This window comes from Astatotilapia calliptera, chromosome 19, assembly GCF_900246225.1.
Source record: "Astatotilapia calliptera chromosome 19, fAstCal1.2, whole genome shotgun sequence".
Lineage (NCBI taxonomy): Eukaryota > Metazoa > Chordata > Actinopteri > Cichliformes > Cichlidae > Astatotilapia > Astatotilapia calliptera.
Genome location: NC_039320.1, coordinates 8,084,731 through 8,109,499, shown reverse-complemented (window position 1 = coordinate 8,109,499; position 24,769 = coordinate 8,084,731). Strand labels below are relative to the sequence as shown.

General features: G+C 44.9%; 1 protein-coding gene across 2 annotated transcripts in view; it reads right to left on the bottom strand.

Moving 5' to 3' along the window:
- Positions 1-3,116: 3,116 nt before the first annotated feature.
- Positions 3,117-24,769, bottom strand: part of prkd3 (protein kinase D3) — a 35,369-nt gene continuing 13,716 nt past the window's right edge. Inside the window, exons 3-19 of one of the 2 annotated variants that reach the window (XM_026151623.1) lie at positions 20,428-20,566; positions 16,458-16,589; positions 15,771-15,928; positions 14,690-14,885; positions 14,528-14,605; positions 14,264-14,450; positions 13,298-13,421; positions 13,017-13,094; positions 10,194-10,470; positions 9,046-9,098; positions 8,585-8,657; positions 8,392-8,498; positions 8,120-8,281; positions 7,204-7,302; positions 6,847-7,114; positions 6,369-6,454; positions 3,117-5,924 (exon numbers count right to left, since the gene is read on the bottom strand). In XM_026151623.1, the coding sequence (XP_026007408.1) occupies positions 5,751-5,924; positions 6,369-6,454; positions 6,847-7,114; positions 7,204-7,302; positions 8,120-8,281; positions 8,392-8,498; positions 8,585-8,657; positions 9,046-9,098; positions 10,194-10,470; positions 13,017-13,094; positions 13,298-13,421; positions 14,264-14,450; positions 14,528-14,605; positions 14,690-14,885; positions 15,771-15,928; positions 16,458-16,589; positions 20,428-20,566 (2,391 nt within the window). In that variant the 3' untranslated portion in view covers positions 3,117-5,750. The remainder of the gene's footprint in view (positions 5,925-6,368; positions 6,455-6,846; positions 7,115-7,203; positions 7,303-8,119; positions 8,282-8,391; positions 8,499-8,584; positions 8,658-9,045; positions 9,099-10,193; positions 10,471-13,016; positions 13,095-13,297; positions 13,422-14,263; positions 14,451-14,527; positions 14,606-14,689; positions 14,886-15,770; positions 15,929-16,457; positions 16,590-20,427; positions 20,567-24,769) is intronic. The other variant, XM_026151624.1, reaches the window with a different exon arrangement.

The following is a 24,769-nucleotide window of genomic DNA, read 5'->3' as shown; positions in this document are numbered from 1 at the left end:
TTGCCTGAGAGTTCAATGACCGTTCCTTTCAGGGGGGTTGCGTATTGCGCCTGCCTGCTTTGCAACAGGGGCAGCCTACATTTTGCCTCACACAACAACCAGATCTTAGGATGGGTCAGGGGAATTCTCCAGGCACAGCTGGAGTCAGCAAATCAAACATACCTACATAGCTCATCTGCATTTTCCCAGACGAGGAAACCATTCCCGGCTTTCATTTCCTCTCCACAGCTTTTACAACAAAAGGATGACTGGATGTCCTTACAAGCCACCACACACACGGCTTTCACCTCCTTTTTTTTCTCCAATATACAGTCTAAAGTGATGCCAAAGCATTTAATTAACGTATTATACAACCTTTCGGTAAATTTCAATTATTAGTCAAACGGTAAACATGCAGTTGATCTTGTGAAGCACTCCCCACCCGTGTCTCCAATACACACCGGCCTCAAGGTAAAAAGCTCTCTGCGGAGGCATTCATTTACCACCTGGGTCTTAATGTGAAAAGAAGAGGGAAGAGTGCTTTTTGGGAGTGATGCCCTTTACAGAGGACACGGGAAGAAAACCGGAGCAGCGTGGCTAACGGTGGGTTACAGCCTCTTCCAGGCAGAGTGCACTTGACTGATAATACGACAAAGAACATAATGCAGAAACAGGAAAAGATTTCACTTTAATCAGTTTAATATTAAACACCTATCTTGATCATTTCTTTGGCATTTGTGTTTTAGATTATTTATCACAGTCAACATTTACTTAAAGTTCATTATTTGCTGGCCATGGCTGAAAAACAGCTGTGTGAGGACGAAATGCCACACCAACAAGTCCCTCAGATAAAGGCCAAGACCACAGCTAACGAGTACAGGACCAGCCTAGGTAAAGGCTACAGGCCTGTGGCTGCAGCCAGCTGTGTATTGGATCAGAAGATGATGTGTCAGTGCAGAGTGAAGACCACCTTGATCCCCGTTGGAAGTCAAACACAAGTGTGGGTAGTAGTGTCCTGGGAGGCCTTTTCTGCCATCACAGTGAAATAGAACTGGCCCAGAGAGCAAACAAGAGCCATCCTCATCTCTCCCCCCAAGCCCAGCCCGACCTCATCCGGGTGATGGGTTTTTCTGTTGTTCTGTTTGTTTGCTTGTTTGGTCTGAAGCTCATGGATACCCAGCATGGAGCGGAGAGGAGAAGCGGAGGAACGGATGACACGGAGCAGAAGCGAGAAGAAGCGGCCGTGGATGGGGGTTGCGAGGGTGCGTGACACGCGGACCTCCCCTCGAGGTGACGAGAGACCTGCCGAGAAGCTACCAGGCAAAGCTGCTCAACAAATACACACAGACGCTAGGATCAAGGCAACAAAGACAGATCGCTGTCTCTGATCCTTCAGCAGATGTTATTTCTGTGAGGGATCTTGTAGCTCGGTCTTCATGTGTAAATTTTATATCAGCCTTTCAGATGTGTGTCATAGTCTCCAAAAGAAGCTTCTATTCAGCTGTGATATGTGACTGATAACACTGTAGTTTTCAGTATATGCAAAGGCAAATTCTTAATGTTATAGACTGTAATACATTGATTATATATTTCTCTCATTTGTAAAGAAATAATAATCTGCTGGTTCCAGGATCATCTGTTTTCAGTAATAGCCACAACCAGCCTTCCTTTCAAATTTGAGTGGATAAACCAACAGAGAGTGACACCTCCTGGCAGCAAAGAGAACAGTTTTCTCTTTGGATACAGACAAAGTAAAAATACTGACACTGCTTAAGACTATCTAACAGTCTTGTTCTTCCATTCTGATAACGTCTCATAACACCGCCCTGTATGATTAGCACTCTATACTCAGTAACGTCATCCACGTAACTTCTGTGTCCTGGAGAAAACCCATCAGAACTGTGCAACTGATGCTAAAATCATCTTACAGTTTCACAATAAATATGACAGCAAGTGTTTAAAGACACTTTATAGGCACGTCGCTCTTGAGTAAATGATTTGTTTCTGGTTTGATTTTTCCAACAAAAATTCAAAAGCACAGTGTAAAACTTTCAAAAAAATCCAGCTTCTGTAAAAAGTTTAATGTACTTTCCTTATTACACCTCTGTAAGCTACACACAGGGCCATGAATGGCTTCTACAAAATAATGAAGTTGAGCTCAGAAAAAGGAGTAACACGGTTAAATGTTAGGGTTGAAAAAGTAAAATGTGTTTAGATAAGAGCAAAGGTTTGCTGGTGCTGCATGGGGCCACGACAGGTTAAAGGAACGCATGAATGACTGAAACCTTTACACCTCTGGGCAACCAGACGAGGGAGACATTGCCTGTTTTTTGCCTGATTCTTCTTACGCTGTATCCTCTAATTTAACGAAGACGAGCTACACTTTATTATGAGGTACGGTATGCGTTTTGAAAGAGAATAGATTTAAACGGTCCTGTTGTATTCGGGCCTGTTCAGCGTATCAGAGCCTCCGTGTCCCCCCCTCAGAGGTTAACGGGGTCATAAGGACTGCAAAGGAAGTGCACATCTTGAAAGCATTCATGCTAATAGATAGAGGTGAGCAGTATCATGTATCCTTAGAGAGAGAGGAAAAAAGAGCTGCAGCAGTGCAGCAGGGATAGTTGTGATTACTTCACAGTCTATATCCAGTGAAGGAAACTTCAAACACTTTTCTAAATTATTGACAGCTGTCTGTTCCCTGTAGCAGTTTATTGTGGGCCTACCTTACAATAGGCCCATCCATTACACTGGAGCTGATACTCGAAGGGATCTGTGATAGCTTTCATCCCGAGTGTTTTCAGAGTTTTCCACAACCCCCTTCCTCACTACCGCCCTCTTTAACTATGTCATTACTCTCTTGTGGCGAGTGGCTGGCTCAGTAAACTGCTCGGTGTGGTGCAACAATCACATCCAGCTGCTGTGAACGGGATCCGACATGTGAAAGCACGACGCACGCGCACATCTTGATGAATCACACAGAAAACTACGAGCCACTGCTGCCTCTGCGCACACATCCAAAGCCCGTCTTTATCTTTTATTGCACCTGGAGCCGTGATCTCCAGACAGCAGGTATATAACATAATACACCGCTAAAGAAAGCAGTGTGAACAGAGAGGATTTCAGAAATTTACCAAATGTTTCATTTAGGTTTTTTTTATTTCATTGGTATGTACTGAAATATACAAAACACTGACACCTGCCAATCCAGCGGCAACAAAGACAGAGAAAGGAAACTGGAACATACTCCCAAACACACCGACGGAGCAAATATAAACTCGCTCCCGTGTGAAATGATCGGACAACATAATGAACGTGGAACTCCTGATATTTTGTTCTGTTTAAAAGCCAGTTTCGCCCACGTTGGTGATGAAACATTTCAGATAGCTGGGTTGAGGTCGAATAGTCGTTTTTTCAAGGAGGGTGTGATAAGTGTTGGTTGAATTCTCTGCTGAGGAAAGGTGACGTTTAGGACACACGCTGACCTTCATTTAAGAAATGTGGGGACACGGCGGCTTCCCATAATTCAAAGCGTTGCATCATTAGATCAAAAATCATCTTATGCCATAACATCCTAATATGTTTATATGTTTTGAATCTTTAAGAATATATTAAAGCTAAAGCTGAGAGGTAAAGCACTTTTTAACGTGAGTTTGAAGCGTTTGTTGAAAATAAAGAATAGACTAAAATTATTAACTGTGTATCATCAGACTGAGCGTTAATGCTTTCACAGCTGAAGACAGCTCAGGTAAACTGGAACATCTGTTTAGTTTGAAGAACAAATAAAAAGGAGAACAGGACGAGTAACCGTTCTCAACGTGACAAACGTGTTTTTCACTGCGATGTTTAACTGCGATTTTTTAAAAATATTATTCATCAAATGTGATTTCAGGAGCTGTGTTGTCAGGGGCATTTGGCACTGGTAGGGTCTCCCAAGGCAAATAGGTTCTTGGTAAGAGCACAGATTTACATTTACCCCTATGAAACAAACATCATGGGACAAGAGCTCAGGCCTGAGCCCATGGGGTCTGGCCGTGTACTCGCCGCCCTGTGAGCCTACCGCCCGAAGGAGGCGCCACAGGGTCGATCTCTGGTTGCTGAAACGGCAGACTGACGTGGTAGCAGCAATGATGAGGACGCTGTACCAATCTGCTGTAACGAACAGAAATCTGAGTGTAAAAGTGAAGCTGTGATTACGTTTCCTACGCTCACCCATGGCCACGAGCTGGGTAAGAATGAGATCGCAGATGGCAGAAATGAGCTTCCTCCAAAGGGAGGCTGTACTCTCCCTGAGATGGGTGAGGAGTTTGGTCATTCAGGAGCTAGTTGGGGTGGTTTGTGCTTCTAACTAAGATGTTTTCTTAGTGCCTACTAGAAGAGGTGTTTTGGGCACACTGGGGGAAATGTATCTCTCCGCTGGCTTTGGCATGTCTCAGCCCTTACAGGAGCTTGCTGGTGACAGAGAGGTCTGGGCTCTCCTTAGACTGCCCCCCACAACCCAAACTCAGAACAGGAGCAGCCAGTGGGCGGATGGATGGAAAGATTTTCTATGTTTATACAGCCAGCATGAAAGCAAAGGGTGAACTTGATCTTAATCAACATTATTCATCATCGAGTGCTAAACAGCCTAGTGTGGACACACCAGGTTCTCTGTGAATTCTCGTGCACACCTTTCCTTCACCTTGTGATGTTTTCTTAGAGAAACAAGAACATAGGACATGACTTTTTGACTATTCGACCGCAACCCCAGAGAACATCAAAGAACACGTCCCAGCACTGGAGCGCTTCAACGGTCACATTCAAGAAAACAGTGAAAGTACAAAAATGTGATGCCGAACCAAAGAGTCCGTTCCTTGTTGTATTGCATTCAACTACACTTCAGGGTTACGGCCTTCACAAAAGATTCACAAAGTCAAAAAAGGAAAACAGTTGAAAGGAAACAGCGAAATGAAATGTAACATATTTGGTCAGGGTTTGTTGGTTTCTCTCTCCGAGAGCAAGCCGATAAAACTTGCACACTACTAGCTGCCATGAACAGATCACACTCTGAACACACGTAGGTTAAAAACACCTGCTGGGATCTGAGACAAAGGAGCTAATACTGCGTGACACCGTTTCTAACTTTGAATATTGACGGGAAATGTAAAAACAGTTTGCGTTCTGTAGCAGTGAATAGTGTTTTCTATTCAGTTGCTATGGAAATTGGTAATATAGTGCAAAAACCTACCACAATTACTAAAATACATTAAAAAACCCAGACAAATCTGCGTGATAGTTCCAGTTTCATGCCACAGGACAGTCTCACAAACAGTTTAGAAATGAGAACAAACTCGTGTGTTTAATTCTCAGGCTGTAAATCCCTTGCGAAAAGTGCCCTTTAATCCCGGCGTAAGCGCTTCACGCGACTCCTCTCTTACATCACGAGCACGGCCTTCATCCAGAACTGTGCGTGTTCATAAACATTGTTCTGCTAGTCCTTAAAAAATGAACCAAGATTGAACAAATTCATGGAATGTTTTCGTATTATTATACACCAAGGAAGAGGGAGCACTCGCCTCCTGTGACAGTGTCTTAATGCGTTTCTGTGACACGCATCTCCACCTGCTTGTAGCGGTGCTTCACACTACAACCTCTGCTGGGTTTTCCCACTTTTCCAGCCTCTCCACCCGACTGGCTTATCTCTGTTTCGAGAGTTCTGGAGGGAAAACCTGCCACTTTCAAAGCTTCATGAAAACTCTGTGAGATACATGTGGTGTAGCAAGTCTCCCACTCCACTAGGGGTCCTCTTCCATGTCGTCCAGGTTGGGAGCCATGATAAAATGTTTAGGGTAAACAAGACTGTGCTCGTCCGCGTACTCCTCCCAGCGTGCGTCGTCGCTCTCGTGAGTGATATAGCGCTCGCCTCGCCGCGTCTCAAACTCCCTCAGGTCCAACCACGTCTGGTAGTCCTGACCAAAACAGACATGAAACTGTCAGTAAATCTGGCTCATTGTGGAGAAGCGGCTTCACATAAACTGATTCAGAGGTAAATCTGCATTCAGCTCACAGCATTTATACACAGTTTTCACTCCCTTTACTTTTCGGGCTTCCCGGTCCAGGTCTTGGCCACGTAAGCCAAACGCTGTTATTGACACAGTGTACTGATGTGCAGGGACAGCGCTGTTGTGGTTGTTTGACTTCTAGTTCACCACCAGGAAGTTTAATGGTGACATAACCACAAGTGGGCGGAACCTTTAACTCTATTCATGTTTTCCATGCTCTGACTATTAATGTTCACACAACTCATCTGTAGATTATTTTCAATGAAGGGAATTGATGACTTGACAGAATTATGACTCCGAGAATTAGCTCGAATTGCAATTTAAAGAGAGGAAAAAGCAAATGAGTCATACCTGTAACCAGGGATGGCTGAGACACTTGTCCACGCTGTACCTCTTTCTCATTTTGACTTGGAGGAGATTGTTGATCAGATCTGTGGCTGCGGAGGAATTAAGAGTACAAGAAGTGTAAGTGAACAAGATAAGTCAGAGGTGGTTTTGAGTTAAAGGGAACAAGACCTGCAAAAAGATATATCTATCAATATATATATATATTCAGTGTTTTTACCGCATAATATACTATATACAGTGAGTGGGAGGAGGTGCAACTTGGGCAGTTGGGGAGATTTGAAAGTGATTCATTTCAACCACAGACATAAAAAAGCTGACATAAAGTTCAGATGACCCAGACGTGTGGGTGGGGAGGAGCTACATGTGTGAATATCATTTAAGTTACAGGTGCAGCAGGCCGCCAACGGCTCACAGACGAGAAGGTCAGATTAGATCAAACATTTCTGAAAGCAAACAAACAAGTAGCTCTTTGTCTTCATACCCTCTGCAGAGATGTCCTTCCAGGGCGTAGGAGGGTACATGAAGGCCGCATTCTGGATCTGATCATTAATGTCCTCGTCCTCGTTAAACGGGAACGTGCCGCTCAAGCTGACGTACACGATCACTCCCACTGACCACATGTCTAAGGAGCGGTTGTAGCCTTTGCTGCGCAGCACTTCTGGAGCAAGGTAAGCCGGAGTTCCTACCACCGACCGCCGGAAGGACTTCTCCCCAATGATACGGGCAAAGCCAAAATCACACAGCTTCACCTGGAGAAGAAAAGCGGCGTGTTAACGTACACACGCTTGCGGACACACAGCTCCACACATGCAAAACACATAAATATATATGCTCTCACCTGAGGGAAAGGCTCTGCAGAGGCCAGCAGTACATTCTCAGGCTTCAAGTCACAGTGAACAATGTTTTTGAAGTGCAGATGTCTCAAGGCCACAAGGATCTGTTGCAAACACACAAGTCCCATAAGCACAGATTCAGCTAAAAAGATCAAAACACTGTAAAGTCTGTAAACCGTACGCTATGAACAGAGTGCTGTTTGTGTAATGTATGGAGGAGACTCTATGGTGCTGCCATGTGGAAAAATAGTAGCAATATAAACATACTAATGCCCTTAAATACTTGCATCTTTACCAGCACTGCCATATAAGGGACACATGATCTCATCTCATCATCTCATCTATATTCACAAGGCCTATTGTAAGTGAGCGCTGCATGCATGTCTGCCCATGGCCCTGCCCCAAGACCACAGAGGGCCTGGCTCGCCGATCCTGACCCTGGCTTTAGCAGAGGCCCTCCTGGCCACATCTGAGCCGAGCCTGCCGCAGCTAATGGGGTTGTTGTTAATGGCCCCGCTCCCGTTTGGTACCCGAGATCCACGGAGCCTGCTGCTCCTCTAATCAGGCCACAGAGCCACCAGTATACTGAAGGCTGTAATCCACAGCCAGGGAGGAGGCCGTGATGCCATACAGACCAAATCCCGTAAACAATTCCCTCCAATCAGCTCACCACAAGAATAAACAGGCCCCAGAGCTGGAGCACAGACCCATTACACCCCCAAAATAGGGCACAGAGAGAGAAGGGAAGGAAGACACAGCACTAAGAGGACTAAGAGGATGAAACATGCAGCAAAGCTGCTCGATTCTCAGTGACTGTCATTATCTGACTATTTCAGTGTTAGGACAGAATCTTGATTTGAGAACTGAGGGGTGAAGAAGGCTGCGTGAAAGGGCAGAGAGCCGTGTTTCAGCGGTGCAGACCTGCGTCACGAGGAACTTGGTGATTCGTTCAGGCAGTTTGCTCTTCTCGCTCGACAGGATCATCTCCAGCATGTCGCCGTGCAGCTTCTCCATGACGACAAACACCCGCTCAGGCGTCTCAAACATGCACTCCAAGTTAACGATACCCGGGTGATGCAGATTCTACAGAGAAACAGATCAAAGGCTTCAAACGAGGAATACGCTAAGAGTAAATGTAAACCAGTGACAAATGTAATGAGCGGGATTTTCTCTTAACTGTTATCAGTGATTACCTGTAATATGGCGACCTCATTCCGCAGCTGACTCTCCTGCTTGGTAGGAAATCTCATCTTGTCAATAACCTTGATGGCCACATCTCTGCCGCTCTTTCTGTGTTTGCCTGTGTTTGCCAAACAGAAACAAACATCAATTCACAGCACAGACACTGAATATAAAATGTTCCTTTTAACTAAAGCACAAACATACCTCCATACACAATGCCAAACTGGCCCGATCCCAGCACTTCATCGGAGAATATTTGGTACACCGAGGCAATATCCTACACGGGCGTAATTTACACCGTTAATTTTCCTCTGCTTGTGGAAACATTCAAGTGAACTTTCCATGCTGCAACAGTTACATCATCTTTGGTTTTGGCAGAACTGCTGCCCTTCCAAAATGTTTTTCAGGTATTGCCAAATAGGCAACTTTCACTAAATGCAGAAGTGGAACTGAGACGAAAACTCCATGACCAAAAAATGAGTCTGCAGCTTCCCCATTTCTGCAGCGTAAAAGCTTCCACTGGATGTTTCGGCGACAGGCGCACTAGGATACCGTTTCTGATCTAACCACAGCAACTATTTTAATAGCATATGAATGCATAAATTTGCGAGCTGTGCTGGGAAATTGTGCAACAGCATCTAAGAGAAAAAAGAAGCTCCACTTACCACATTCTCCTGGACCTGGCAGTTGGACACAGATATGCTAATAGACAGCTCTTCTGCAGAGGGAAACACATGATATTTCCACATTCAACAAGTAACACAACATCACTCTGCCAATGCACAAAGCAGACACTAAATTCTTAAGCAACTGTAATCAGAGCTTGCTCAGATACCAGTATTTCTACTTTTCTAAAACCTGCAATCTTATCACAGCTGCACGCAATAACTCACAGCCCCACATAATGAAGCATTTTATTACACAATGAATTGGCTATAAAATTGATCTGGAAAGCTATCTGTGACTGAATGCTGAAAGTATGCAATGCATTTCAAAACTGGGGATTCAGACAGCCGCAGAAACTAATTCTGCATACTAGGCATTGGACAGAAAGCCGGAGATAAAAGCCAGCAGAAAACTTTCTGTGAGGTAATGCTCGACACAAAGATGGAATTTCACTCTTAGACAATGCTTTGATTTTTCAATTAACAGAGACAAACACATACAGTACATCACGCTGTCATCTGCAGATTAAACGTTTCATCTACTGATAGTAAAGTGCGGCTTAGTTCATTAGTAAATGAATTCACATCTATGTAGTGAGTTTGAGTTATCTTATCAGGTTGGCTTCTAGCGTCTTTTCTCAGGTTTTCTCATGTCACGCTCATTATCAGTTAACCTCAAACTGTGCACATTTCTCATTTCTCTCTCTTTTTTCGGCGACTGGGAGATATTATCGCTGCCCTGACCATCAAAAGCTCAGTTTCCATACAGTTATGTCACTTCACTACTTACACTACTGTCATCCCCAAACAGTGACTTCACAGCCCCACTTCCTTTGGCCTACAGACCCTGAGTCAGGGCTTTCCCAGGCTAGCAAAAGTTAACCGAGGACATCAACTTTAAGGTCATCAAAGTAGTTTAAAAATCGCCTACGACGGGGCACAGAGAGCCTTTTTCTTTCTATATGAGCAAACAGTTCTCGTTTGTCACGGCCGCGACAGGTAACAAGCCTGCTTCATGCGCTAACCAAAGACACATGCAAGCTGATTTCATTCCTACAAACACAAGAAAAAAAAACAAACAAGTTTTTCATCCGGAGACATATCAGCAGCATTTTTAGCACAAGAAAGTTCTGATAAATTCTACTTACTGTGATCTTTGCCTTGGCCGGCAGCGCTGGCTACACTGGGCTGAGGCGTGACGGGCATCAGGGCCTGTCTGATGGCCTTCTCCCAGCCTTGAGCCACCTCCATGCCGACTCCAGAGGCGGCCAGAGCAGGGCTGTGGTAGTGACTGCCGTTGTTCTCCCCTACATAGTAGACCATGGTGGCTGTGATGATCTCAAAGCAGTGAGGGTTGCTGCCCTGAGCCAGATTGCTGTAGTCTCTGCACTGCTCTACCTGGAGGATCTCAGACAGAGGGATTTCCTGTGGAAGCAGTGAAGGAGAACTGATAAGAAAAGCAGACGAAACATAAAAGAGCACAATCTGCATTTCTCAATGAAAGCTCAAGCAAGAATCAGAGTCTTCTTTTCTGTCTTTCTTAATGTTTCAGCCAGTAAACAATTTATGCAAGTCCAAGAGCACATGAACTTCTGAAGGAACCAAAACAAACAGATACACTCCCCCTCCACACAGTGCTGCACATATAAAGTGCTGGGATGGAGTGGTGGAGAAATAAAAATCTCTTATAGCCGATGCTGGCTGTAAACTAGAAGAATATGAAAAAATACTTTCTTCAATCAAAAACATATCATGCTACTAAATGAGCAAATCCACAATTAAGCAATGATACACAAAAGGTAAAGACAGAGGAAGTAACACTCACACACACGCCGCACTCAGTCGTCCCCGCTCTAACTTTCTGCCTTCCTCTTCGCTTGACTTGTGAGCACAAACAGAAAGTGGAGCCGCACTACACTTTAAAAGTCCCCCCCTCGCCCGTCTAACTCACTGTCAAATCAAAGGTGGGAGGGAGGGCCGAAATTACAAATACAGACAATTTCCAACCAATGGGGGCTCAAAGAGGCGCACGCCGTCTGCTCTGCGTGGCTCACCACACAGTATCAGATGAAGTGCTTGTGGTTAGCAGGGCCTGGTCACGTGAGCGCGCTCTGCGGCGGCTCAAGCGGTTCCCTGATTACAAGGCAGGGCCAGCAAGAGGCCCCATCTGAGCACGAGGCGCTGGCGCTACCACTAGCCACCAAGACAAAAGACCAAGCAACTACCGTTCCTCCACGGGGTCGTTTGTGAGTGGGCGTGTGTGATACTGTGACAGGGAGAAGCCCCCTCACCCCATGAAAGCTTCTTCAGAGAAAGCCACAAGTACAGGGGTCTCATCTTCAAACGAGGAGCTGTTATGGCTTCCAAATGGTGAAAATGGCTGCCATGCCTGGCGAGCGAGCCACCACGCGACCACCACTAATCAGATTGGAGGTATAAAGAAAAGGGGAGTGGGGAGGACGGCGGCCACACACTGATGAGCAGCAGGCTAGAAACTGGGGAGGAATGAAAGGAAAGAGCTCGAGGCAGACGGCTTTCCGGATACCAGCGGAGCTCATGGAGAAGCAGTGGTTTCGGTAGAAGACCCCCTCCCCCCAAAATACTACAGGAAATAATTTCATGTTATCTGTCCCAGATAAAAATCCTCTGCTCTGAAGCAAGAGGCAAAGACCAAACTTTGGAGCATAAAAAGGAGATTTACAGCAAGCCTTCAATTAGCCTCCTGAAGCTTTTAAACATAGCTGAGTGCCAAGTTGATAATAAAGAACCACATAAAGCTGCCCTGTAAACACACCCGAGGAGTCGGTCCCCGCTGAGGTTTCCTCTCCGAGGATTTAGTGGCCGGGGACGCAGGGTGTGACAGAATAATTGGGAGAGAAGGGGGAAGGAATACAGTTTTTCCAAAACTTGCTTCACAACAAATGCGGACGGAGAAAAAACAAAAAGAAGGCAGGCAGGACAATAAGCAGAGCTGTGAGCGAGACCACCTGTTTGAGACTCGCTCAACCGAAGTGGAAACTCTGCCGCGTCCTACTCAGCGCCCTGTTGCAACATACCTCTGACCACAATTCGAAGAGGTGTTAAAGTCTCAAAACGCACAAAGCGAGAAGAACAATAAGATAATTACACACTCCATCCTACACAGCACACACGACACACATGTGGAAGTCTTTACCTTGCAGCCTGTACTTCCCTCCCCCAGGCCTCACTGTGTAATTACTGTGCTATTAAGCCCCTGTGGCGGCGTAATGACTGACTACGGCGCTGCCACCGAGAGGGAAGTGTCACACATATTCGCCTCAACTCCATTTACACGTTTAAATATTCACATTTCACTCAAAGCGAACACTGAGGATTAGAAAAAGAATCAAAGCCAGCATTCAACAGCTCGCAGCGTGACTTTTTAGAAATGTTTTCCCTTCCCTAAAATAAGAGCTAATCAAAACTCTTTTGTGTGACAGACGCAGTCTGACATTTTCTTCAAAACCCCATTTAAATGTCCCATCTCTGCTGTTAGTGATACTGAGGATGATGAAACGCAGAAACTCCGAGACTGCGACCCTTTCACTTCAAGCAGCGAAGAGACCAGGCGGCATTGTGAAAAACCACAGGGGGAATTTCAGTGGGACGAAGTGACCACAGGGTAGTTTACAGTTGTGAAGCGGCAGCCTTCAGCTGAGTCACGCGGCTGCCACCGGGTAGATTTTATTTACATATCACTCATAAGCATGACAGACAGCCTTTATACCTGAATATGAAAACAGATCTTTCCTAAATGACACGTTTGAATCATAAGACAGTAGAGCGGGTGAATTCTGTCTAAGCACTGTGGGGATTTTCATGATATAACTCTGCACAGACTGGACGCTGCAGCTTTTCTGATATTCTTATGAATAATAGTTCGTCGCACCAGATCGAGCTGAAGCCGTGGTTTTCCAAGAACACGGCAGAAATAATAGTTTTAATCTTACTTTGTAGAACTTGGCTCCGGTGTCGTTCTGGAAGAGACTCAGGCTTTTGCTGTCCAGCCTCCAGTAATGCCTCTTCCGCTGTTAAATGGAAACCCCGAGTTAGTCCTAGTGGCAAAATATGGACCACCTACCAATATTACGGAAGTTCAAAATTTTATTTCACAAGGAAAATACCTCGTGTGCTGATTTCAGCACATGTGAACAGTTTCCCCAGCATACATTTAGGGCAGAGCCGTTTCAGGCTAAGCTCCTCTGTTGGGCTTTGGGGTTATCAGTCTTACCAGGTTGTCCCTGCTCGTGTAATGAACCATCCAGCCCTCCTTCACCACCGTGGAGCTCCGCCTCTTGGTGTGTTTGATGGACTGGACCACCCGCATCAGAGGGATGTTGGTGCTAGTGGAGGGGCTGCAAACATAAAAGGAGGTTTTTTTTTTATTTAGTGATGATTATCACAATTACCGTAACTCAGAGTTATGATTTCATTAACGAAACACTATTCAGAGCACAGCAGGTACTTCCTGAGACATCCCTCATACGAAGTGAAGCGCTTTTTTTATGTTTTACGTAACACTCTAGGAAACATCAGACTCTGCTGCTGCAGCTGGAGAATAAACAGAGGAGTTGGAGCGTTAGACCTAGTAGTTAAAAAATAACCCCAAATTCCCCAGTTTAGATCAGAGTAGCAACCTTGAATGTCTTCCCCTCCTCTTCTTGTTTCTGATCCCTTTTTACTCAATTGTTCGATTACAGTAGAGTAGAACAAAAATACAAAAATGACATCAGAAACCAGGACTGGGTAGTTTGCATGAACTCTGACATTCATCCCACATCAGCTGATAGATTAGCCACCTGATTGGCCAATCCACCCTAGCTCTTCTTTTTAATCCCGTGTCTGACTTGTCTTCTAGGAATAATCCTTGAAGCTCTTTTCTGAACTGAGCGGTGTCTGTTCTATGTAAGGACTGCCTAGAGAACAAAGAAGTTAGTGAGGCTGATTTCTATCCCTTGAAAAAACCCACAAACTATCCTAATGGTCCCCAAACAACAACTTTACTGACATGAACTCAGGTGGCAAAACTGGTCAGCGTACAGGTGAGGTCGCCAGATGTCGTGTTTATGAAGGAAAGAGTTAAGCAGTCGTCCTTGTCCCTGGTGTCACTGGTGCCTCTTAGTCTCCATGGAACATCAAATGTAAACGACTGCAGTTTTGGGCTACAGCTGGCCTGGATTAACCAGTATGTTCATACCTAATAGTCTTGATGGGCTCTTCATCCTTCTCCCTGTCCAGCAACGGCGAGTCCATTTCAAACATCCTATCATCCGGAGTGGATGGTTCATCTGGATCATCCATCCCTCTGCCACAATCCATGTAATTACTGTCTACCTCCATTGTATCCATGGTAGTGTCTGAGTCCGGCCCAGGGCTCGCTGGCTCTGCACAAGAACTTTTATTAGAATTACAAATATGAGAAATAAACAACTGTCAGTTTGAAAGATGATGTAGAACTTACCTCCATTGAAGTCCACCTCACCTAAACAGTCTCTTGGTACCTTTGAAGCACAGCGCTTATGGCAGTTGAATCTGCAGTCTAGGAAACAAAATGTTATGATAGTTATGGTAAAGCGCTGCTGTTCCACGTCCTCTGTAGCGGAATCTTCATTGGTCAGCCTACCTTTACACTGCATGCCCTGGCGGAAGAGACCTTTGAGCAGACGCTTGCAGTACTGGCAGATAGTAGGACGAGTGTAGGTGTGAATGGCGAACGTGTGTGGCACCTTAACCCGTGTCTTTTCCATCTTATCCATCCAAATAGGCCGGCCGCTCCAGGACGGGATGCGCTTCCCTGCCTCCTGATGGGACCTCTGCTGCTGGGGTTGGATGGGAAAAGGGGAAGACGGGGGGTATTCGGAAGAATTAAAAACCATATGCAGGAAGGAAGCGAAAGAGGAAAGATAAATAAATAAGATAAAAACAGAGGTAGAAGAGCCTCAGAGGGAGTATGTGAGTGACAGACAAAGAGAGTGAGTAATGACATGTGAGTAAAAGACATCAAAGAAAAAAGTGAGTAGTGTCTGCGCTTCTATTGGTCCAAACAGACGATCAGATTTGTCACTCTTGCCACACATTAGAGTTTAGTTGTGATTTTTTGGTGGATAAATGGAGCAGTCTGGAATCTGTCAGGAATGGAGTTTTCTTCACTTTTTGCCAATAAGTGAGCAGATACATAAACTTGGACTTCTATGGACTTTTAATGTCATTAACATAATTACATTTCCTGGTGACCTTTTGGAGAGACAAAGACAAGAGGGGAATATCTCAGTGTGGGCTTATGCAAAAACGGTTTCGTAAGACCTCGCTGAGGATCTCTCCACAGAGCTCTGTGCAGCACAATTCAATTTTCTGCATCAGTGGTATTCTACAACAGGGCCCAGGAGGTTCACTCGTGGAAAAGAGCCACATTTGATAAGTTTAGAAACATTTAACAGTGGAGGCAGAGCCTGTGAGCTGCATGTGGATTGCCTGCCACACATACTTGCTCCGAATATGTCTCTCTTCCTGCTTCTCCCTCATTTGTCTTCATTTTTTCCATTTAAGACAACGCTTCAGTGAGTTCATTTTACATATGGATAAAACAGTAATCCTCACATTTTCCCTTCTGTTCAGAGAATTCGCAGCTACTAAAATTCCTCTACGCTGCTCTTTCTCTATCCGAGCACCTTCATCCAGTCACACTCACAGCAATCCGAGCTTACCTCATCCAGGACAACCACTGCATTTTCAGCAGGTAAAGGTCGGGGGACAGAGAGAGATGGTCCAGGCAGTGAAACATTGGACAGTCGCCTCTTCCTCACACCACTACAGTTATTTGGGATCTTGAAGGCACAGCGCTTGTGGTAGTTTAGCCCACATCCTTAATAAAGCAAAAAAACAGATCACATTAGTTACCGAACTCATGGAAAGATGACATCATCGTAAGAAATGCAGTGAAGAAACGTCTCATTTTGCAAATCAGCCACAAGATGGTCCTGCTGATAAACAGGCTTAGTACGAGAATTTATGGCCAGGAATGTTTCACTGGTGAATAAATCTTCTCTCTTTAAACTTAATTCGCTGTCAGCGGAAAACTTGACACGAAAACACAAGAACATATTTCAAGTATGATTCAACAATGTGAAAAAATGTAAGGAAAGCGAGCGCGACATGAGTCCACTGGGATCTGAATGTCAAGCATTTCAACGGCTACTGTGCCTGCGCCACATTGTTCTTGTTTGCCTCTATATCTCCCTGATACAGTTACAAGGTCAGATATGTGGTGTGTTTTTGGATCTGTGTTTGAGTGCGGATGCAATAAAAAGGAAGGTGCAGATAAAGGCCAAGTTCTTGGGAATTTGGTAGAATTGATCCAAGTGTGAGTGCCACTGTGTGTGCGAGCGTCTAACCTTCACATTTAAGCCCCTGCCGAACGAGACCCCATAGCATCTCGCCACAGTAGTCGCAGAAGGTGGGGGCCTTGTAGGAGTGGACGTAAAGGGCATGGGGTCGGATCTGGAAATCTTCAACTGTGGCTTGAGCTAGAAACAAAAAGCAGAGGTTGTTTGAGTAAAGATAGAAAATAGAAAAGTTCACAAAGAAACTTCTAATCTAAAGAAAATCATTAAAGATGAAGAATAAATATTTTTGAATACATTTTTTTAATGTAAGTAAGTAGGTGCATGTGAGCTTGCACAGGGAAGATCTACTCTACACGCTCCACTTGCTGCACATAAACACGGATGCTATGTCTCACTGCTGCAGTAGAGGGCATCACATCTGCACCACACGAGCGTGATCGAGTGATAGAGCACGCCCATAAGACACCAGAGACATGCATTTTATTCCTGTTTGTTATTAAGAACCGAATATCGAATCAGCAGAGCCGTGAATATGTCTCTCTTTCTGTTTCTCTCTTATTTGTCTTCATCTTTTCCACATTTCTGTGTCAAATGAGACACAGTGAGTTTGTCGCAACAAGACTTGGCTAATCACGGCTGTGAATCATCAAAGATGTGAAGATGAGTAAGATAAAGCTCATGCTGCCAAATATCCCTGAGTGTGTGACTGTGCCTCCTCTGTTCCTATGCAGTCACTTATGTGGCAGCAGTGACCAGCGAGGGGACGGTTAATATTTACTCTTGGGTTAAGCAGCAAATGTGCTAACGCCATTTCGTTGTGTTTGCCGATAAAGGCATTTTCAGCTTAAAAAAACAAATGTGAAACGTCCTTTGCTTAAAAGCAGCATCTGATATGAGTAAAGACGGGAGGAAACAAAAAGGCAGTTGGTTAAACGAATCCGATCTCTTAATTTGAGCAAAGAATGCAGGACAGGTCAAATGGGAAAGCAAACATTTTGATGTCATAATCCCTGGAATGGAAAATATTTACAGACATTTGCAGGAATATTAAAGATCTGAGACAATTCGGGGCGGCTGTTGAGAACTACAGCGGCTGGTGGGGTGATGTTGGCAGTTTGGGAAGAAGAGGAGAAAGAGCTCAGCGAGGTCACATGTCGAGAGGCGCGCACAGCTTTCTCGCACAGACACATGAAAGGCAGCCTTCATGAGCTTTCTGCACACGCGTCTGCAAAACAACTGGCCACTTCTTAGCAGTCACAGTGTTACGTAATGGTTATCGTGCTAATAAGTATCAAACAACTCCAAACATAAACTCGACACGTTGTTTTTCAGAGCGCTTCTCACGAGCGGCGGGGCTCGCATGAATGTGCTATCTGTTCGCTCGGAGGCACCGAGTTTCCATTCGGAGTCAAAAGTTTCCATCTCACAAAAACAAGTTAGTTATATTTATGACAAGCAGAAGGTGTTGTAAAATATCAATTTCACGCGGCCCGTGGCGGTGAATAAGGGGCTTGTGAAAGTGGGTGGGAATTTAGGAGGAGTGAGAAACAGAACAAAGGGACACTCGGTCAGGCCAAACCTCAAACCTCATGGGCCGAGATGGCCTGCGCAGCGTCCGCTGCATAGGGCCGCCCCGCACATCAGAGCGTGTTTACACTCCGCGGGTCTACTACAATCACTTACTGCAGGAAAAACAAGCCTTTTTCTTTGAGCTTGCAGCCAAGAAAAAGCCACTTCTGCCTGCTTCTTGCAGAGAAGGAGATATTCAGACCGTCCTTCTCCCACAGCCGCGCAATCCAAAAACAAGCTCGCCGAGGAAAAACTGAATGGAGACGAGGACGAGAGAGAAACTGCGCGGTGGGAAAAGGTTGTGTTTCACACGCAAAGATCAAGCGTCCGACATGCAAAGCGCCTCTCAAAAAGAAGGTCGCGTTCACAGATTGTGAGATGAAGCATGTGTCCATGTGTAGCAAATCTGAGATCTTCTACAGCCGTTTTCAGCAGGTATGTCTCAGGTTATAAATCGCCTGGCTCCACTGTTGGCGCTAACACCTGCAGACGGATTTGTTCAGGTAGGGGGGGGATTAGAACGAGAGAAAGCGGGGAGGGAATTGCGAGCCACAGAGACTGACACAAAAGAGAGCACAAGACAAACACAGACAGAAACAAAAAGAAGGAAGTTCTCCAGTCTTTAGTCTACATTCCTCAGCCTGAAGTATCCTCAGATCCTGAAACTATACAATCATCCCCTGACTAAATCCCTGCAAACAATACTGTCAGCCCAGGAGAGAGGGGGGAACTCGGCACAGGTGGTGTCAGGTGCTTCCCAGTGGAGGCAGATGGAGCAGCAGCACAGATTGGAGCAGAACAGATATCCTAAGCCATTTGTTGGTCTCAACACCGCAGAGGAAGCCGGCTCATTCATCGCAGGAAATAACAAAGAAAAACCGAGCACCTGTGTAGTTTTGCAAAGGTGGAAAATTATGGAAAGAAAAAACTCAAACGTCACACAGAAAGCAAGTGTTTGAGAGGACTGTCTGCTTGTATTCGTTCACTAATGACAGAAAATTGCTCAAGACTAATATTTATTTTGGGAGAGCACAGCGGACGCTCACAACAAGCATCTCAGCCCCAACGGGACCCCCGAACAAGACACAAAAGACCGTGTTTATGAAGGTGTGGCCCAAAATTAAAAAAAAATAAGCTGACTCGAATACTTGAAGCGTATTACTTTCAGACAATTGTTTAGACTTTGCAAACACGTGGTTTATACTGCTCGGAGGAGTTTTATATTCATTTTTCTCCTGTTTTGGAAGTCTAGAAGTCTAAAACAGCAGCAACACTGTGCCAGCAAACACACTGCACTGTATCACAGTTTGTATATAAGAAAAGACTGAAAAAACTGGGCAAATTGGAGGAAGTGCGCTGCCAGATTTAGAAGAATTTGGTTTATAGTATAATCCTCTAAATACATGAACAAGTCTGCTGCTGGGTTTATATTAGGGGAGTCACTGCAGGTAAATGGGTCACAACTTCCAACATATACCACAAGTAAAGCAGTTTATCACGTATGCTAAGACAATCATCCGTCCTATTAAAACCACTCAATACGCTGATGTCTAAGCTGCAAACAAGACACGTTTAGATATTTTCCTAAAACAGAAATATGAACACTGGATGAAGCCAAGCTCAAAATTTTTTGTTTCCTTTGTTGAATTTAAGATTTAAAAAATCTCATTTTATCGCTCATAAATAAAAAATGATATCAAAAGGCAGGAAAAATAGTTTCCACCATGTTTTTAGGAACAGAATGTTCAGTGAATCCGTCTCTGAATAAAAGCTCTACAAACCCTTCAAAATCCCGAGAATATAAACAGAAATAACGCTGCGGAGCTTGGATGGATGGGAGATATCTGCCTTGGATAATGAGCCTCTGTATTTAGAGTTATGAGCTGTAAAATTACACACATTTTTTCTTAAAAGCAGTATTTAAGGTAAAAAAAAAATGTAAGTAACAGATAGCATCATCGTATTAAGGCTAAATACGATCACTAAATATGCAAATCAGGCACAAGCTCAATAATTATACATTAATTCTGCATAGACAACGAACAGAAGAAGTGCAGTAAAATAATTATGTTTGAGAGCAGAAGTCCAATCATCGAATATCTGTGCTTTTGCATGAAAAAACTGTGTTTGCATAAAGTCATCATCAGTGGCTCAAACTGTAACACTCTTTGTCTGCAGCTGCATTTAATTAAAATCAGTCCACATGTAGCTCTCACCTGAATGTGGCCGTAAGCTAAACTATCTGGATAACTAATCTGAACTGGGAAGTTTTATTTTCTACTCTTCAACAGCGCAGCTCTAGAATGTCTTTTTTTCCTTTACAAATATGCCAACTAACATTTCACTTAATGCTATTTTGACCTCTTAAATTAGAGGATGGAAAATGTGCATACACTGTACAAACACATTTACGGTGAGGTGCGAAATGACATCAGACTGCTTTGCATACCAGAAAGCACCACCTCAATGAGGTCTCCTTCATGGATGTCTTCAGCTGCAGTCAGCCTCTGCAGGATGTTCTCATCGTTTAAGTCGTGGCGGAATAGCAGGATCTTGTCGTACATGCCAAAGAAGCCGCACTCCGGGAACTGGAGAGAAAGGGAGATACAACAAAAAGAAATAAGCAAGTTTAATTGTAGGCATAACGAATACCGGTAAAGTTAAATGTCCCGAGACGCGATGCCCAGTACGTGGACATTTATGGTTATGCTCTGCAGTGGCTCAAATCTAATACAGAGCATTTAAAAAGGTATGGATCAGCCAGCTGTCTTGATTCTTTTTCAAGCACGCACACACTCACATTATGTCAGTTCCAGCAGCTTACATCACCGCTTGTGTGCAGTATTGTGAACCCAGTGGCTCAGGAAGAGAGCCCCTTTCCTCCCTCAGAGTAATCGACACTATATACTTGGAATAATTCAGTACAGACTAATTCAAAACGAGTGGCTTGCATTTAAACCCGTGTGTTCTGCATTGTGCACTTTGAGTTTTCTGAGTCATCTATTAAGACGAATCGATGATGTGTCTGCTTTAGCTGTTGAAGTGTTTCCGCTGGATTTGAGCAGCTTTCTACTATAAGATGAATCACCATTATTCAAGCGTGTCTAAAACGCCCAACAGCAGCTATCACCGCTCACAGCGTGTTGACCAAAACAAACCTTGACAAGCTGGTCGTGAACTGCAGCTGAGTGTGCGACATAAAGTCACATGACCAGGGAAAGGGGCGGGGTAGAGGGTGGGAGAGGTAGACGGGGAGAAGGAGAAGGTAAACATCCTGAGAGGAGTTCAGAAGAATCAGCATACAGGAAGTGCAGCGCCAGTCAATACTGAGTCACTTCCTGTGGTGAGGGCAGCCCATAACCTCTTAGAAAGCCATGTTCTTGTCACAGGGATAGGCCTATAATGAAAATATCCACTGTCCATGCGGCGAAACGGCAGAGTTTGCCCAGTGTTGTCGTGCTGTGGCTCCGCAGCACGTCTGTCGTGTTTAAAAGGAGGAAACGCCATCAAAGGTCAAATCAAAGTGAAACTTACTGAACATCTACTTGGCAAGGATCTCTCCTCTTTGCTCAGACTTTTCAAAGCTCAAAGGAGAAATGCGCTTTGAATACCAGGAACCTGCGCAGCATAACAACACATCTGCACACCTGACACAGCGGAAAAAGTCCAGCGACCCTCAATGAATTTTCAAAGCTGTCCCTACACGGATTGGGAACTGTGACGCTGTAGTTTAACGCCAAGGCAAGAGCCCAGCCTTGATGCCAAGTAGGTTGGTACTGAAGAATCCACCAGCTGTTTCCCCCTGAACCAGGGTCACATTCAATGGGCCACACAGAACAATGCCACTGTGTCCTGGGAGTACCAGGGGTTGGTACAGTGTCTAGGCACAGGACACATAAGACACCTGGTGGCTTATAACTGCCAAGAAACACAGAGAGAGAGAGAAAGCGAGACAGATTGATGGCCTGGGGAAATCACGAGTGTATCACATGACTTGTGTCAACTAAGCCAGAAGGATGAAATGCCTAAAGGTAAAAATGTAAATTCTGCAAAGCAACCGATAACCGATGGTGCTTCAGTCAGCAGTGGAATACAGATGCATTGTAATAAAGGAGCTGGACCCCTGCCCCCAACATGCACTCGGAACTCCCGCTGTGGAGGGGAACAGTGTCCCCCAGGGGAAATTATACGGCAATGGTTTTTTCCACTGAAAGGCCCAACAGTGGGGTGCTTACAAAAGCATTCATGCACTTTCAACAGGCTCATTCCAAGAAAAAAATTAAATGTCTTCTAATAACAAAAATTTTCAAATATGGTAGTGTGCAAAAGTCTTGAGCCCCCCCTGATTCCCTTTCATTTTATTATGACATTGGCTGCTTTTTCTCCCATTTTCAGTCCATTTTCACAGGAACGTTATGGTTTCCTTGTTAAAGCACCACACAATCATTCGAGCATAAAAAGAGCGCCTAAATCAAGAAATGGACTTAGTACGCATCATTTGTTCTCATGTCTTCATCTGAATCTATGGAAAATGATAAAGATAACACAACTTAAGTCAAACAAATAGTTTTTGGAGCTATTTGCTGAAAACCTGGAGTATCTCAGGATGGTGTGAAATGTGTCCTTAAAAACATGAAAGGAAACAACAAGTGGAGGACAAAAGATGAAACAGCAGGCAGGCTTAAAAACCTACCTACAGCAGCTCAGCAGTATCTGAAGGTCATGTGCTTATGAATAAATAAAAATAAAGCCCAGTAAAGACCAGACACGGGACCTGAGAGATGAGACTTTCATCGGAAACGACTCAGTAGAAGGGGAGGTCAGGAGAGAGCTACAACAGTCAGTTTCTGTAAAGCACGGTGGAGGCGCTGTCATGGTTTCTGGCTGCATTTCATCCCGTGGTGTTGGAGGTGGGCTTATCAGCGTAGAAAAGCACCATTAGATTTTGATCCAGCATGCAGCACCATCTGGAACCTGTCTGATCAAACTGGGAATCATCAGAACAAAAGAAGTTGTAGCATGTGCAGCGACAGCCTGGATGTTCTCTTCCTGTTCTCCAGATGTTCCACTTTTGCACAAAATGCTTGCTGCTCAGACGTTAACACTCTCGTTGGCTGACTACCTGTCAGGACAGACGCCTCCCTCCTTATTGCACGCTGGGCTAATTTTCCCCATGACTCCATGAATGAAAAATGTATTTCTATTTGTATCCTTACTCCTGCTCAGTCATGACGTAAACCTGTGCACTGACCTCACAACAACAACTACGTGGCAACATAATCCATATATGAAGACTATTTCAGTTATATTCAAACTGCATGAGAAGCTGATTTTGCTCAGAGTGTAAAAACAAGGCACGCGACTGTAGAACGAAACCTTTCCAGCTCGATGCCTCGGCTGACATATCTACATCCTAATCCTGTCACGCTTTCAGGTGATTAATGCTGTATGGCTCAAACCATCAGCACCAAAGGCGGGAGGAGGGGGGCATCCTTCCTGAGCCGGCTGCAGTGTCACGGTAAGGTTTTCCTCCACCCGCCTGACACGCCTGCACTTGGACACACAAACACACGCACACACAAAAGCTGAGGTTGATGCCCATATCTAGCCAGCTTGAGTCACCTCCTCTTGGCTCCTCGTGCAGCACTTTCCACTGTACAGAATGAGTCCCATTCCAGAGCATCTGCATCTGCAGGCAAGAACATAGCAGCTCCAAGGGCAGAGGACATTACTTTTTTCCATGCCCTACTAAAGTAAGAGGAAGCCTATGGTACAAGAACAATAGACTGGCAGGTTTAGGACAACGTTTTAACAGTTTGTTGTTCTGATCGCAGGCGTAGAGGGAAAGCCGAAGGCCGACCTGCGGGTGGATGGACGTATAAAGCACTGCATTTATACATTCTCTCCTTCCCGCATGTAAAAATAAACCATTCACCTCCAGCGTGTGCCTGTGCACATATACGTCCTTACACACCATCACCCACACATGCTGCTGCATACATTTCCGAAGCCCGTAGTGACTAAGCACGTCTTTTGTCATCTTCGAACGAGAGTCCATTCAGCCGAGCAGCCGCGACCACACACGTACACCAAAGACCCCGGCGAGGAGAAGCTGTGTGAGGTCCACAAGTCAGGCTGGAAAGACAAGTGGAAAGGGGCTTTGCAGTAGTAAGCTTTTGTTAAACGAACTAATCCGCCATTGATATGCTAAATCCTGCTGTAAGGAAAGAGGGTAAGAGGCAGGAGATGAAGGAAAGAGCGGGACAGATTTGAAATATGGTCCCATTTTATTAGAAGCCAAAAACAAATTATCTCAAGACGGCCAAGAAAAAATGATCTGACTGGAAAAAGAAAAAAGGTGTAGCTTTGAGGAATATTGATGCTTATTCCTATCAGACACAAAATGATAAATGAGTGAAATGAATCACAAGTCGTAGCTCATGTATTCTGTGCGGCTGCTGTACAATTCCTGCACGAGGGCCTCAGTCACAGAGGACAATGAGTTTGTTGTGAAACAGGATGGCGTGCACCTGATTATGTGGTTAAACATTTGTGTTTCGCTGCATGTGAGGGTGAAGCGGCGCTAAGAGCATCGCGCAGGCTCTGACAGATGGCCGCGTGTTCGCAGTAAGGAAAAGCATGCAGCTTGACCTCGGGCTGCCTAACACCTTTATTGGTGTGGCAGCGGGCCAGACAGACGTGGAGGACAGCGACAGTTAAACGTCCAGCTCATCATGGCAGCGCCGGAGATAAAAGTTGGACGATGGAAACAATGCTGCTCGTGTGCAACA